The 15,339-nt window shown below is 38.8% G+C and overlaps 2 protein-coding genes across 2 annotated transcripts; both read right to left on the reverse strand.

The window, feature by feature from the left end:
• Nucleotides 1–1,057: 1,057 nt before the first annotated feature.
• LOC109962284 (phthiocerol synthesis polyketide synthase type I PpsD-like) lies at nucleotides 1,058–9,942 on the reverse strand. Its single transcript, XM_020603867.1, has 6 exons — nucleotides 9,586–9,942; nucleotides 8,995–9,148; nucleotides 7,900–8,060; nucleotides 7,497–7,703; nucleotides 7,145–7,326; nucleotides 1,058–6,850 (listed from the first exon to the last, which is right to left on the reverse strand). Exons 1-6 carry the CDS (start codon nucleotides 9,641–9,643, stop codon nucleotides 1,298–1,300), a joined length of 6,315 nt encoding a protein of 2,104 aa, XP_020459523.1. The 5' UTR covers nucleotides 9,644–9,942; the 3' UTR covers nucleotides 1,058–1,297.
• A 756-nt stretch (nucleotides 9,943–10,698) lies between these two features.
• rdh12l (retinol dehydrogenase 12, like) lies at nucleotides 10,699–15,339 on the reverse strand. Its single transcript, XM_020603887.1, has 7 exons — nucleotides 15,264–15,339; nucleotides 14,911–15,026; nucleotides 13,695–13,850; nucleotides 13,494–13,598; nucleotides 13,108–13,317; nucleotides 12,775–12,967; nucleotides 10,699–10,971 (listed from the first exon to the last, which is right to left on the reverse strand). The coding sequence occupies exons 1-7, from the start codon at nucleotides 15,275–15,277 to the stop codon at nucleotides 10,869–10,871; spliced, it is 897 nt and encodes a 298-aa protein (XP_020459543.1). The 5' UTR covers nucleotides 15,278–15,339; the 3' UTR covers nucleotides 10,699–10,868.

The following is a 15,339-nucleotide window of genomic DNA, read 5'->3' on the forward strand; positions in this document are numbered from 1 at the left end:
TAGTTTCCAGTTTGCTGTGCAGGAAAGCATTTAAGAAAACCGTTCATGATGTCATAAGAAGATTTAAATAAAGAATTAAGTCACCACAGCTGTGCCACATGCATAAGTTGTGAATAGCCTCTCTCAATGCAGAGACACATAGTGATGTTGCTGTGTGATGATCTCAGCAATTTAATAAAATCAAAGAAGTTAGATTCTACATATACTGGTTAGTGTGAGACAGTGTCTGAAAGCGGATGTTTCCAGCCAGAACTAAGAAAGACAGAGGTCAAGTGTTTAACTATTGACTGTATCTATTCTAATTTTACTGGCAAATCTGACCTTGGTATGGCAATGATCTCAGGAAGAACGATGTCTTTGTCTGCAGATGTAATAAATTATTGGTTCAAAGTGAAAATTTTCAGTAATCATAGGCTCCTAACATATCTAACATATCAGAATATTGCTTTTTCCCATCATAAAACTGATAATCAAATGGAGCGAACAGTTGTAAGTACTGAAAATGCCATACTATGAGTTAATGTTAAACAGGCTGATAAAGGTTCAGATTAGTATCATATGACTCAAATCCTGTGAACTGTACATGTAAGCCTTAGAATGTATTGAAAGTTAATACAATAATACAAAGAATATACACGTTTCACAGAAATTACTGACTATACTGTATGAACTGAATACATTACATTGTATAGATTATTCACTGTGCTGTAATGCTGTTTTCATTTTTTTATCATAAATCAAACAGAATGACTGCAATAAACACTGTGAAATAAAACATTCATTCAAAAGTGAGGAAGATTGCATGGTGTGTGGTTAAATCAATATAAAACAATGTAAAACTACAATACAATGAGCATACATTCAAATAAGACGATACCAAACATTTTGAAAAAAGACAACTTAAACAAAAAGACACAATATACAGTAAACGTGTAGCAATAACACAAAAATGCTCTTTTGGAATGGCCATCATAAGCTTTGAAAATATTAAGTATTATGATATTCTGATAACTAAAGCTACATATTATATTAATGCTTGTTAAATTAGTCAGTAAGAGATTATACTTTAATTGGTGCTACACTATCCAAGATTCAAAGCCAGTATAAAATGTAATACTTGTGTACAAGTTCTTGTATTTGATGCAATGATTTTATTAACAATTCTATTTATATATATCGAATTCTTTGGTTTGTAACCTCTGATCTACTGTCTGTGTGTTTTTGGAATGTCTGTACTTGGTCTTCTGCATTCATAAAATGTAAATTTAAAAAATGTCTTTGTCTGCATTTGTAATTTTTACAGTCTGGTTGAAACATGATCCACATCTTCAGCTAGAAGAGAATTTGGGATATCACTGAAATTTTCACCTTCTGCCCCTTCACTCAGTATATCTACCACTGTTGATAGTGTGGCATTGGGATCCAACAGTTTCACCAAAGGCACATTTACACCTCTCTCCTGAAAGATCAAGTTCTGCAGAGTCATGGCCTGCATGGAGTCAGCGCCTAAGGATGAAAGAAGTGAGTCCTCGCTCAGTTCACTCTGTTCTATACCAATGACCTCGCTAAGCAGAGAAATGACATATTTTTTTGGTGAAACTGTGTCAGCTTGTTTAGTTTGTGAATCTATCTCCCTGGAGTTTTGGAAAGCCTCCTCCACCAGTGCAGACAGGCGCATGGTCAAGGCTGCATTTTGAGAAAGGATGTTGTACCTGATGTTTCTGAAGTGAAACCTACAAACAGCCTGTTGGGGTCGGTTGAGTGTAAGGCATTGCTCCAAGCTTTTATGAATTTCAGCCACATCCAACACCATCATCCCTTTTGCCTCCAGAAATCGATGAAAATGCTCCTTGTTCAAGAGAAGACCAAGGTTCAGAGCTCCCCAATTGATAGACTGACCTGGTAGCCCAAGTTTGCGCCTGTACTGACAGAACATGTCAAGGAATGAGTTGGCTGCTGCATAGTTTGTTTGTGATGCATTTCCTAGGAAAGCTGAGATGGAGGAGTAGCACACAAAGTAATCTAACTGACAGTGTTTTGTTGCATGGTGCAAATTCAGTGCACCATTTACTTTGGGTTTAAAAACTTTCTCATAGAGAGATCTGTTAAGGGTCTCTATCAGCCCGTCATGCAAGACAACTGCACTGTGAAACACTCCCCTAATTTGACAACTAGGGAACCTGTGGCTGATGAGACTGATAACCTTGTATACATGATCAGACACAGATATGTCACACTCCATGCTAGTGATGCTGTTTCCACACTGTTTCTCTACATTGCGTATTTCTTGCTGCACATCTGGTGTGGGCTTGCTCCTAGAGAGTATGACAATAAACTCACCTCCTCTTTGTGAGATGAACTTGACTGTTTCAAAGCCCAGCCCAGAAAGACCACCTGCCACTATATAAACTGCTCTCTTTCGGAAAAGCGTTTTTTTTGTTGGTAGCAATGGAATCTCAGACAGCGTGCCTGTGACATCTTTTTCCAGACTCACAACAGCTAATTTCTTAGAGCTGAAGTACGACTCAGGTGTCTCAGCATGAAGGCTTTTGATGCTGTCAGATTTCATGCTCTGAAAAATAAAGCTTTCAAGAGCAAATTTCCTGCTCAAGTTCAAGGACTTGAGCCAAGGATAAATATGTGGTCTTTGTGCACTCAAGGATCCCTTTTGCAAAAGGATGGGTATCTGAATTGTCTGCACGTGAACACCTTCCTTTACACTTTGGAACAGTTCCTGAGTAAGCAAATCCCACCTCTGTGTTTCACAGATAATGACAACATGTTGGACTCCTGGAAAGTTGCAAATTTTAGCAATTAGGTGTTCATCAAATGGCGGTAGGATGATGAACATATCCATTTGCTTGAAATCTACAAACGAGCCGTTGCATTGTGTGCCGACAACCACATTCCAACCTGATTTGTAAAAAGTAAGGGCCAAGACTTTCACCAGAGCAGAGTCAGGGACAGAGGATATGATTCCTAGATCCCACCTGGTTCTGGCCAAGGCTCGACGCAGGATCTCCCATGCTAGCACAAAAAAGGAAACACAGGGTGTTTTCTTAAAGAATGGGAATCGTTTGGTGCTGTAACATACACCCTCTGGAACTCTGACCTTGCTGGCTGCCACCACAGGGTAACAGGAAGCAACGTGATCTCCCACTTTGAATTTCTTGACATCTTTTCCAACTGCTGTAACAGTACCACTGAAATCAAGAGCCAGTAGCTTGTGTTTCTGAGAAGAATGTTTGTTCCAGTACAGTGTGTGGCCAAATTTCAATTGTGAAGTACTGACAGGGAAGTAATCAGAAGAATGAGCACAGATTTTACTGGGCTGAATCTCAACTGAAGTGTTGCTGATTGGCCCAGCCTCTTCATCAAAGTGAATGGCACTCAGTTGAGTAAACGTATGTGCATCTGCTGTCTGAAGGATGCAGGGACCAGACATCATAGCAGTATACCTGCTCTTAGAACTGTCAATGATTTCAGGTAGGGTATGGACAATGGATGGTTTCCAAATCAGTCTGTCTTTTACCACCAGTTCTGGGTACTTGCTGCAAGGATACGATTTTAGTACTTCAGACAGAACTGCTATGTCATATTCAGAGATCGTACCTATATCAATCAGCTGAAATGCAAGATCTGGTATCTCTGCAGCGAATGATCTCATCATGCCAGTGAGAGCAAAACCGGGACTTATGTGGTCTACAGTGATGTCTGATGAACAGTAAGTTACTGCTCTGATGGAGTTCGGGAAGTGAATCCTCTTGAGTTCAAGGACTATTTGGCGGAAAATCTCACAACAGCTCGACAAATTCTCCAGGACATCATCAGCTGCCAGTGAAGTGAGGTTTTCTTTGCCCCACAAAAATAAGACCTCATCAATGTTTTTCTCAATATCTGTGATGTTGAGATTTGCCAAGAGAGATGGAAACCCACGGCTCAAGATATCTTTTGCATGTGTGAAGGAAACATATGAAGATCTTGAATCCAAATGTTGTTGCAGGCCCTTGGAGATCCCCATATGATCAGAGAAGACCAAGGCCACAGGAGGAGGAGCAGATGTGGTCATTTTGGGGATGATACTGAAGGTATTATGGTAGAAGCACTCCTCAACCATATGAGAGTGACTGTCAAGGTACTTGATCATCACATGCTTAACCTCAACCAACACTCTGCCTTCTTTATCTGCAAAGCAACCACAAACCTCAAAGTGATCAATTCCCACATCAATTGCTCGCAGGTAGACAATCATCTCATCTTGTAAGGGTTCAAACACAGCCAGACTTCCTATTTTGGCAGGAAATCCTGGCCTACCAGCAAACATATGCTCTACTGTAACTGGGAGAAGCTGCATCAGAAAATCCAACACAACAGGATGAATGCAGTAGTCATGCAACTGAGAGCGCAGTTCTTCTTGAACTGTGACAAAAGCAAAAGCCTCCTTTAGCTCTTCTCCGTAGTGCACATCCGCCTTATTCCGGAAAATGTCTCCATACTGAAAGCCACCTTGAGAGAGATACCCATAGAACTCTTGAGAACTCACAACAGATTTGCATCTTTTTAATATGGAGCTCAGTGAAATGCACTGCACCTCAATCGGCCTCTCTTTTTTGAAAACCACTGTGCCTGATGCATAGACTGCAGCTGGGGAGAATATAGTGAAACCAGTTTCTCTCTCTGACTGTTCCAGTTGCACCTTCATTTCAGGTGAACTCTGGGTTAAAACAAATGGACTGTGAAAACTGACACTGAGCTGTAGTGAGTTGAGTGGTACTTTTGGTTTGGCACTGGCCATGACTGCGGCTAAACCCAACTCAACATAGAAGGCACCAGGGATGATAGGTATATCATTGTGCCTGTGCTCTTTCAAGTAGAAAGAAGAGTCAGGCGTCAGATTACAGCTGAAAACATTGCTTTCACTTCCTGTCTGACAGAGCACAGGATGATTACTTGCTGTGTTTTTCTGTGCTGCTCCAATGATAACATCTCTGTCTGAGCAGTCAAACTGATATTTTGGGAATGGCAGTGGCACTCTCTCATAACCTCTGTAGAAGGTGTTCCAATCTACCTGAACACCCAGCTCGAACAACTTAGAAACAACGGACACAATTGTTTTATGATCTTTCTCTGGCTGAACCGAGGTAAGGACAGCTGTGTCATTACCCAGACATTCCATGATGTTTCTCTGTAGTGCCCTTCTTGGCCCTATCTCTACAAAGACTGTATTCTTCTTTCCTTTAGCTGCCACTCTCACTGCTTCCTCAAAAGAAACTGGCTCACGAATGTTTCTAGCCCAGTATTCACCTGTGCAGAAATCTCCCTGTTGGATTTTCTTGCCTGTTACTGTTGAGAACAGTTCTGTGTCAATATTGTTTACCTGTAAGGAGCCAATTCTCTCCACCATTTCTGACAGAATTGGATCCATCATATGGCTGTGATAAGCAGCAGGGACATCCAGTTCATGAAGGAACAGATTCTGACTACTGGCTGAGATAGTTAGCTCTTCATGGATACTCTTAATTGCATCTACATCACCTGAGAGGGTGCAGGACTGCGGGCTGTTAAAAGCAGCAAGGCAAATTCTACCAGAGTAGCGAGGGAGTAAACGAGTTACCTCTGATACAGCCATGTTGCTGATCACAAGCATCTTTCCCCCAGTAACTTTGCTCTGGAGAGTGCTGCGGAAATAGATGACTTTTACTGCGTCCTCAAGAGACAAAAGGCCAGAACAGTGAGCTGCTGCAACCTCACCTATAGAGTGTCCTAGTATGGCGTCTGGCTTGACACCCCAGTGTCTGAGTAGGGTGGTAATGGCAACCTGGATGGCAAAGAGGAGCGGCTGAATAACATCTGGGTTTTTGAAGTCACTGCTCTCAAGCTCACTCTCAAGGGATTCCAGGATGTTCAGTGTACTCAAGCTTTGGAAAAGTTGCTCAATCTCTATTATCTTATTTCTGAATACAGGCTCGCGTTTTAGTAGCTGGCTGCACATGCCATGGTAAGTGACGCCATTTCCACAGAAGACGAACACTAACCTTGGCTCTAAGTAGGATAAACTGATATTTCTGCCAACAACAGCACTTAACTTTTCCCTAAGATCAATTACAGATGAAACCTCAATGGCCTTTCTGTATTTATGTTTTAGATGGCTCCTCCTGCAAGCAGATGTGTACAACAGAGAATCTAGATCAACTTCAGTATCCGCTGCTAGCTGTTTAATAGTGTCTTCCATCATCAGGTTGAGAGATTTTGCTGAATTAGCAGACAAGACAAAGTACTTTGGTTGCGTCTCCATAATCCGTTGTCTAGTGGCTGACTGTTTGTGTTGTTTGACAATGGCATGGGCATTTGTCCCCCCAAAGCCAAAGTTGTTCACTCCTGCAATTCTAGCACCAAAGACTTCCCACTTTTCTGTTTCCTTAGGAACTTGAATGTTCAGCATTTTGGCATCTACACTGGCACTGTCTTCAGAGTAGTAAACTGAGGGAACTATAGTCTCATGCTTCATCATTAAGAGTACCTTAATGAGTCCAGCCACCCCAGCTGCAGATTCTGTGTGTCCAATGTTGCCCTTCACTGAGCCAATCTGTAGTATCTCTGAACCAGGAGGTCTGGCTTTAGCAATGACATTTGAGATGCTTGCTGCCTCTATTGGGTCTCCAGCTGGGGTCCCAGTCCCATGTGCTTCTATGTACTGGACATTTGCGAGGTCACCCTCTGAGTAGATTCTTCGCAGCAGCTCCTCTTGTTGAACCATGGAGGGTTTGGTGATTGGTGTGACTGAATGTCCATCTTGGTTGACAGCTGTTTTACTGATGACACCCCAGATATGGTCATGATCTTCTTTAGCCTGTAACGCAACAAAACAAAAATAAAACAAGAAGAGCGGAAGTGAAGGTTGTGATATTTATCCCTGGTCCAAATTATATTAAAAAAAATTGTTTTGGACTTTTAAAGTATTGCTGGAGAGAAACGAGCTACTCAACTACTAGGTTCAGGCTAATATGACATTTATGGGCAAATTCCAGGCTGGTTATTGTTTAAAAGAAACAAAATGTCAACCAGTTAATATCTAACATCTGATATGATCTGATAGTAATAAAACCCACGAAGGAAACTGTAATCCTTATCTGCACACTCTGACCTTTTTCAGAGGCTTCAGGAGAACAACCCCGCAGCCCTCCCCTCTACCATAGCCATCTGCTCTGCTGGAGAAAGGTTTGCTTGTACCCTCAGGTGAGATCATCTTAGCCTTGCTGAGAGCAACAAACACTCTTGGCTCTATTATACAGCTGACACCTCCACAAACAGCCATGTCACAATCACCTGATAAAATAATATATATCATGTATTAATATTAATCTCATTCAGCAGTATTTTAATGCCCTTTTTAACATACAGTATATCCTTGTAACCAGAATGCTTTCCACCAGAGTTAGATTGCTCTAAAAAGTGTCATATTGTTTAGTCAAACATACTGTATACACAGTACAGACCTTGTTTAATGGATTGGCAGGCAAGATGAAGAGCCACAAGAGATGAGGAGCAGGCACAGTCTATGGACAGCGAGGGTCCAGTGAAGTTGAAGATGTATGAGACTCTGTTTGCAGCTATACTCATGGCAAGCCCTGTGCCAGTCCAGTGGTTGATCACACTTGGGTGCACGTGTGCAGCATTTGTTTCATAATCTCTGTTCATTAAGCCTATGATTAAAAAAAACACAAAAACCTGTAGGAAAATTACACATAACATGGTTCAAGGAACAGTAGTAAATATTATATGGAGCCTGAATTTAGATAAGGACTTAATCAAAACAGCATTTTTAGTCAACATGGAACCATTAAATATAACGCACAGCTGTGAGAAGGGCGAACTGGAAACAGGGTTTTACTATTTTACCAAAAAACACTCCGGTCCTGGTCCCACTGGCTTTCTCCATGGGAATTCCAGCATTTTCTAAAGCCCTGTAGACACACTGAAGGAGCTGTTTTTGTTGAGGATCCATTTGTTCCACCTCACTGTCACTGATGCCGAAGAACTTGTGATCAAATTCATTGAACCTGAAAACAGTTTATCAAAACCACTGAATCATTTTAAGTGACTGAGAAATAGTTTTTACACTGTTTATTGTGTGCTTTACTTTTTTAATGACATTTTGTACTAAAAGATAAGGTCTACTTTTTGTGAAAGGTTTAAAACATGAAGATGGCCTTTTGTACACCTCTTGGTTTGTTTAAGTAAATACTACAATTTAAAAATTGGTCTAGAGCTGGGTTTTTGATGTAAATAAAAGCCCTTAGCAGCTGTCCTGTTTTTCTAAAATTTCCCCTATTTACCTCTGCCAAGGCCATCATTGGCATTTTCACTTGATTAGTGATCCTGTGTTAGGTTTAAAAACTATATATTAAAGAGAAAATGATAACACACTATGCTCCCATAAGTTTTTTTTTAATACAAACATTTCATCTCTCCCAAGACAATTAGCATCAGACACATCCCACCCCTGGTGGTAATCTACTACACATTTCAAGAACACACCTGAGTTCATCAAAATCACTGAACATTAGGAAAAGTTAAACAAATATGTTAATATTTCTATCTACATATATTTTTGATACACCATAAAGACAAAAATGCTCAGATGTCTCAATAACCCAGCTTAAGGGGGACACTCTAAAAGTAAAGGCCACAAACAAACGGACACATGGGTCCATTGACAAGTCCAGTCCCACTGGCAGCCATTCATACCCAAGTCATAAGAGAACCACCACGATTAACAGATATAGTGGTAAACGTTTTTCCTTTTTGCATCCAAACTATCCTATTCTTTTTTGTATTATTTTGCTGATTTTTGCTTCACCATTCTATTTGGTTTCTTTGTGGGCTTGTGATCTGTACTCTGGCCTTTGTGTTTTTCAGGCTTCCTCTGACACTAATACATGGAGTAATTAATCCTATCTAAATATGTTATATAATAAAGTTTAAGTAGCACACCCATCAATGAGAGCAGCCTTGGCCGTACGGGATTTCCCCGCTTTGTTGTCATCGGGGTCATACCAGCTGGCTAAGTCAAACCTCTCCTTGGGAATAGTCACAGAACAGTTTCTGCCATCCACCAGAACCTTCCAGAAATTGTCAAGCCCTTCTCCTGTTAGGAAAGACGAAGCAGGATTTTAAAAAATGCCCATTTTTTGTTTTCAGCATTTTGGAACTGCCAGATAACCCTGATTTACAGGCACACAGTTGTGATGAAAAGGTAGAAACTGTTTTATGAAATGAAAGACCAAATTTGGATGCAGTAACATAATGCGATCAAAATTAAATGACACAATCTTTTTCAGTGTCCAGGGGTTAATTGTACTAGCCTGGATGTTCATTAAAGAGATTTTATGTCTCAAGTCAACACATCTGAATTTGTTTATTCCAGAACTCATCTAATATTGTATAAATTATGCAGTTTTTCTTGTTTTTTGAATTAGCTACATTCACAGATATTGTTTATTTTAACACACTGTGAAATCTGCATGTTTTGTCATTAAAATATTAAAACTCAGAAACAAACATATCACAAATCATATGGCTTACCGCCTGGAAAATTGCATCCAATGCCCACCACTGCAATGCTGTCTTCAGCTTCATCCATCCTGACTGAACATCACTGTGAAGAAAAATCAGAAATCTTTACTGTACCATCATGCCAGCATCACTCTTCCTTCCAGGCAAACATCAAGACACAAACATGCTTCTTATTCCATTAAATAGTTTAGTTATGTACCAGAGCACCCTTACATCAGTACCGTTTGCCTTTTCCCTCAGTGATGGTATCACTGCCAGGCTTGCAGCTGGTTCTTATAGCCAGCTTCTATTCTTTATTAAACATTAATGACTGGTTCTATACGTGACCATGGAGATGAAGGACTTCAGTGCACACATTTATGGCACCTTGCAAATAATTAAACAATGTGAGATAAGTACATCAATGTTATCCAACAACAGGGTAACACTAGGTCTTATTTTATTAAATCTTATCACATTAACCTATGTAACAGGACACCAACCACATCAAAAAAGTAATAAAGATTCAGCAACATTATCAGTAGTCATAACACCATGGAACATATGGATTAAAGGATTGGCCTTAATTTATTTCTGATTAGCTTTATCAGCAATTTCACTGAAAATAAACAAAACACACTGTCACATTTTAACACTGTGCTAATAAATGGAGGAGCATCAGAAAGACACTGATAGATTTTGCCATTACTGTATGTTTTAAGTTCCCACTTCCCAGTCTGGTGGTGTACATATGTATTTTATAGCCCTTATCAAACAATGGAAATTGGCACGGCAGCAGATATCAACACAAAATGTATGAAGAGACAGCAACATAACAAAATGGAATTTCCTAAACCTCAAATACTGATCCTTGTAGTTGTCCTATCAATGTGAGTCCTTAGAACATCTTTATACCCAAATAACTTCAAGTAAATAAAAAGCATGTTCAAGCAAAGACAAAAGAAATTACATGATGAACAAATGTAGCATCAGAAACTGGTACAGAAAATCATTCGAGACATGTAAACAACACTGTAGTTTGACCATAATAAATTTTTTTTTCTCTCACCATCAATGAAAAAAGTTCAAAATGTGCAGAAAAATATTTAGGAGTATGGATGTTTCTGTAAATCTGAATTGTAAATTTAACAATAATACACTTAGTATTTCCTCAACTGGCGTACTGTAAAAAAAAATGTTCTGCTCATTATTTATTAGCAGGTAGGTTTAGCAAAGTAAGACACAATAGATCATTTAGAAAAGAAATGCAAAAAAAAAGACTAAACAAAATAATTGTTTAACTCGAGGCTGCCTCATTCCCACGTTATGGAAAGCATACGACAGCTCAGCTCCCACAACTTCTCCGCCAGCTCGTCGTTTTTTCCATCAGCTGAGCAGTTGGCAGGAGCACAGTCGCTGGTGGCAAAGACAAAAGATGCAACTTAAAATTTGAAATGACTTTTAGAACACTCTGGTTGAAACCCTTTAACTTACCTCTCCAAATATTTGATTTGATTTGATTTGATTCATTCATTCAAGCATGTAAAGACAGTTGATATGTCAACACATGTAATTTCACACATATCCAACAAATGCTAATCCAATATCAATTTACTTATACCTAGTACATGCTTGAATGGAGTAGGAAGAAGTCAGACTTATCTAGTCCTACCCCATAACATCATTTTACAACTTTTAAATCCTAAGCAATATCTCTAGATAAATAATTATCCTCTACACCACACAAGTAATATATTATTACAGACTGTTAACATTCTATACATAATTACATTCATAGATAATTATCTTCTACGCCACACAAGTAATATACTAAAGAATTATTACAAAGTGTTAACATTCATACACCACACCCACAATGTTCCATCTAATTAATCATTAAACCTGTTCTTGCATATATCTTGATTGACACATACCTTTATATTTATGTTTAAACTCGTCAATTCTATTACTATTTTTTATGTCAACACTTAAATTATTCCATAGTTTTACCCCACTTATGGAAATACAGAATCTTTTTTTGGTTGTACGTATAGCATGAATTTTTAAATTTAACTGACCCCTTAAATTGTATCCCCCTTCCCTTTCATTAAATAGTTTTTGAATTCCACCAGGTAATAAATTGCTCCTGGCTTTATACATAAACACATCCCTATACTCCATCTTATGCACAATTCTTATCGCTCTTTTTTGTAATATATATAATGGTTGAAGTGAGCTTTTGTATGTATTTCCCCAGTTTTCAACGCCATACTCTAAGTATGGTAAAATCAATGAAGAATACAAAATGCGTAGTGCTTTCCCGTCCAAAATATATCTAACCCTTGCCAATATCGATATATTTTTTGCTATTTTGTGCTGAACATATCTGATATGAGATTTCCAGGAGAATTTGTCATCAACTATGACACCTAGAAATTTAATTTCATATACTCGTTCTATATTAGCTCCCCCAATTTTCAATTGAAGTTCATTATCTAGTCTACGATTCCCAAATACCATAAATTTAGTTTTATCCAAATTCAGAGATAGTATATTACTGTCACACCATTTCTTTATCTTCTCAAGTTCCTATTTACTTTATAACCACACTTTATTATAATTTACTTTATACCTGTGCTATAACTCTATAATGTACACAGTATACGACACCCTCTGACCTTAGATCCTCAAGCGGACAAGGAAATATTCCATAAAAGTCCGTTAATGGAAAAAAAAGAAGTTTTATTTCATTTTATCGGTGTCTGTTGGAAGATTTCAATGGGAGGAAGTTCTTCCTGATCTCAATCAAAGGTCTAAATACAAAGGCTGTAAAGCCCTGGGATAAACTTATGATTTTGGCTATATAAATAAATTGCACTTGGTAAATTATTTTTTAATGCAGTTTGGTCAGTCTTGCATTATTCAATGTGTACAGACCCTGACAATGGCAGAGCTTAGTGAGTGAGTACTTCTGCAGCTGCTCTGAGGAGATGATGACAAAATGCACTGTGGGGCCGTGGTTACCTTCTATTGTAATGCACACTGGCTGACACACAAAAAAAAACAAAAAAAAACAACAAAGGTTTGACTAGAAGAGTCTCAGTCGCCTGAAGATACAAGTAGTCAACTTTCAGGGGGCAGCCCTGTACTCTACTGTATGATGGACTCCAATATGTATCTCTGTTTAGCTGTGATTATGTTTGTAAAAACTAAGTGTACCTGTAGTATCCACCGCTCTCCTTCACCAGCGATGGTTCCACCGCACAGTAAATTGTTGTCTGAGCTCCCTGGACAGAGGACTTGGTGAAGGGACTGATGATCTTCATGAGGAACTGCTGAGGGCCATTCAGATGACGGTATAAATCTGTCTGAATGACTCCAGGGTGGAGAGAGTATGTTGTCACACTTGTGCCTGCAAAAACAAAGTGAGTAATTGAATAACATTTGAGGGAAATAGAATAAAAAGTACTTTTGGACTAGAAACCCAGATGCTCAAAAGAAAAAAACCCTTTTTAATTGCTAAAATGATAGCAATGAGGATATGATTCACACCTTCTAGTCGTTTAGCCAGTGAGCGGGTGAAGAGGATGTTGGCTAACTTGCTCTGGGCGTAAGCTTTACGCTTGTCATAACTCTTTTCACTGTTGATGTCTTCCAGATTGATGGAGCTCCAAGAGTGAGCCATAGAAGACACACTGATAATCCGGGCTGGCGCTGACCTTTTAATCAGGTCAATCAACAAATGTGTCAACAAGAAGTGACCTGGAGAACAAGGGAGCACGACTTTGAAATTGAGAGCTTGAAAACTTAGAAAAAAGACATTGTATTAGAGATCTTACAGAGGCCACTTTAACTGTGTGATTAAAGAAAGATTTACCTGTGAATCACACATTATTCAATTTTTTTTCTCACAACACAGATAACATGGTTTTATTTACCCATGTGATTGACACCGATCTGCAGCTCAAAGCCGTCTGCTGTTTTCCCATAAGGACACATCATCACACCAGCATTGTTGATGAGGATGTTGACTTTTGGCTCTTCTGTAGAAAAGAGCAATAAGAGGTAAAACACTGTCTTTAAAATCCCTTTGTACAGCCCTTTGTATGTACAGCTTTATATTAAACAATAAGGTTTACCTTTGTTGATGGTTTCAGCAAATTCTCTTATTGACTTGATGTCTGACAAGTCAAGTTTCTTGCACAGAACATTTTCGCTGCCTGACTTTTCGATGACTTCTTTCACAGCAGCTTCTGCTTTCTCCATGTCCCTGCATGCCATGATCACCTTTGCCCCTACACAGAAAAATAAACAGGAGTAAGACAACAGCATAAGAAATGTCTGTATAAACCTACTGGTTACGTGTATGCATGCACAGACAGTCAATACAAGTGGCGTTGTGGGTTAATGGGTGAGCAGCACCCTCTCGTGGCATCACTGATACATAACTATTGCAGTTAGATCTTCCTTAAGGACTGTGAAACTACAAGATAAATAACTTATTGTTACTGACAGGTACTGTTGTCACAACACAATGTGCTAAATTAAAAAAAAACTAATCTGAATGTTGTTTTGTATCTGTAAATCATTTAATTGGAAAAAAGTTCCAAAATTTATGTAATTCACCTCTTCACTTATTTTTGTGTCAAAAAGCAAATGCATGCAAAAATGTGTTGCAGTTTACTTTTTCAGAAAAGTATTTTAAAACCTTCCATACTTTACTGTGTATCTTTTTGATACTCAGGGGTACTAGAGATGGCCAGCTCCAATTACAAATTTTTAAGTCCCATTTTCTATATTTTCCAGTTAACTTTCTATTGAGCTTAATATGTGAATTTGGGTATTTAGAAGGCACACAGCATAAATCCAATTTGAATTTGAGGAATCTGTCATGTTTTTATAAAGAAGAAAGGGCACTGCTATGGAAATAAATGTTGTTTTTCTATTAGTACAGACACTGCACCATATAAAATAATGCTGAATGCAACTGGTAGAACAACTAAGAGGACATCTGTATTCCTCATATATGAATCTAGACACAAACACATTGTCTTACAAGGAAATAATAACGGGATGTGCTGTCTATAACTATTGGGTAATACAGCAGCAACTGGTACAACAACCATTACGACATCTGCATTCCTCATATTTGAATCTAGACACCAACACATTGTCTTACAAAGAAATAACAGAGAGATGTACTGTGTGTAACTCTTGGGCAATACAGCAGCCAGTTACTGACACATATGATGCAAGTAATCATGACAAAGCAAAAAAGTTAGGTCTCCTTCAAGTTGATGTGTGGATTGGAAAAAGCTGCAACTGAAACCTAGAAAACTGTAGCTTCAGACCGACCTCTTTTCGCCAGGTCGATGGCTGTCTCTTTGCCAATCCCCGTGTTGGCACCGGTGATGACCACAGTTTTACCATCAAGCCGTTCAGGAGAAGACCAGGAACACCGGAAGGCATTTCTGAGATTTTGAGAAATCACTGTTAACTAGCTCAATCAGGAGAATGAGTGTTTTAAAGCAGACTTAACCGTTACTACAAAACATACGATAGTCTGTTCTCACAGAAAATGTTCATCACCAATTGTTTAGCCATTAACTTGTTTATACGACAATTAATTATCTGTCAAAATTGGGCTGTATTTATCACCGCATTAAATAAACGGGCTAGCATATTTTCATGAACATCACATTCCTTACCTTAACGTTTGCATCTCACTTCACTACAGTGGTCAGGCCGGCTGAAATAACACAAGAGAAGCTGAAAACAATCTTA

Source organism: Monopterus albus, unplaced genomic scaffold (assembly GCF_001952655.1).
Source record: "Monopterus albus unplaced genomic scaffold, M_albus_1.0 scaffold3.1, whole genome shotgun sequence".
NCBI lineage: Eukaryota > Metazoa > Chordata > Actinopteri > Synbranchiformes > Synbranchidae > Monopterus > Monopterus albus.

What these genes read in the sequence shown, in the direction of transcription:
- LOC109962284 (XM_020603867.1), bottom strand. Translation starts at nt 9,643, where the DNA reads ATGGATGAAGCTGAAGACAGCATTGCAGTGGTGGGCATTGGATGCAAT. An exon ending in AAGGCTGCTCTCATTGATGG is followed by an intron (nt 8,061 to 8,994) that starts GTGTGCTACTTA and finishes AACTGTTTTCAG; the next exon opens with GTTCAATGAATTTGATCACA. An exon ending in TCCTGAAGCCTCTGAAAAAG is followed by an intron (nt 6,851 to 7,144) that starts GTCAGAGTGTGC and finishes GTTGCGTTACAG; the next exon opens with GCTAAAGAAGATCATGACCA.
- rdh12l (XM_020603887.1), bottom strand. An exon ending in GATCGGTGTCAATCACATGG is followed by an intron (nt 13,318 to 13,493) that starts GTAAATAAAACC and finishes CTTGTTCTCCAG; the next exon opens with GTCACTTCTTGTTGACACAT. An exon ending in GAGAGCGGTGGATACTACAG is followed by an intron (nt 10,972 to 12,774) that starts GTACACTTAGTT and finishes CTTTGCCACCAG; the next exon opens with CGACTGTGCTCCTGCCAACT.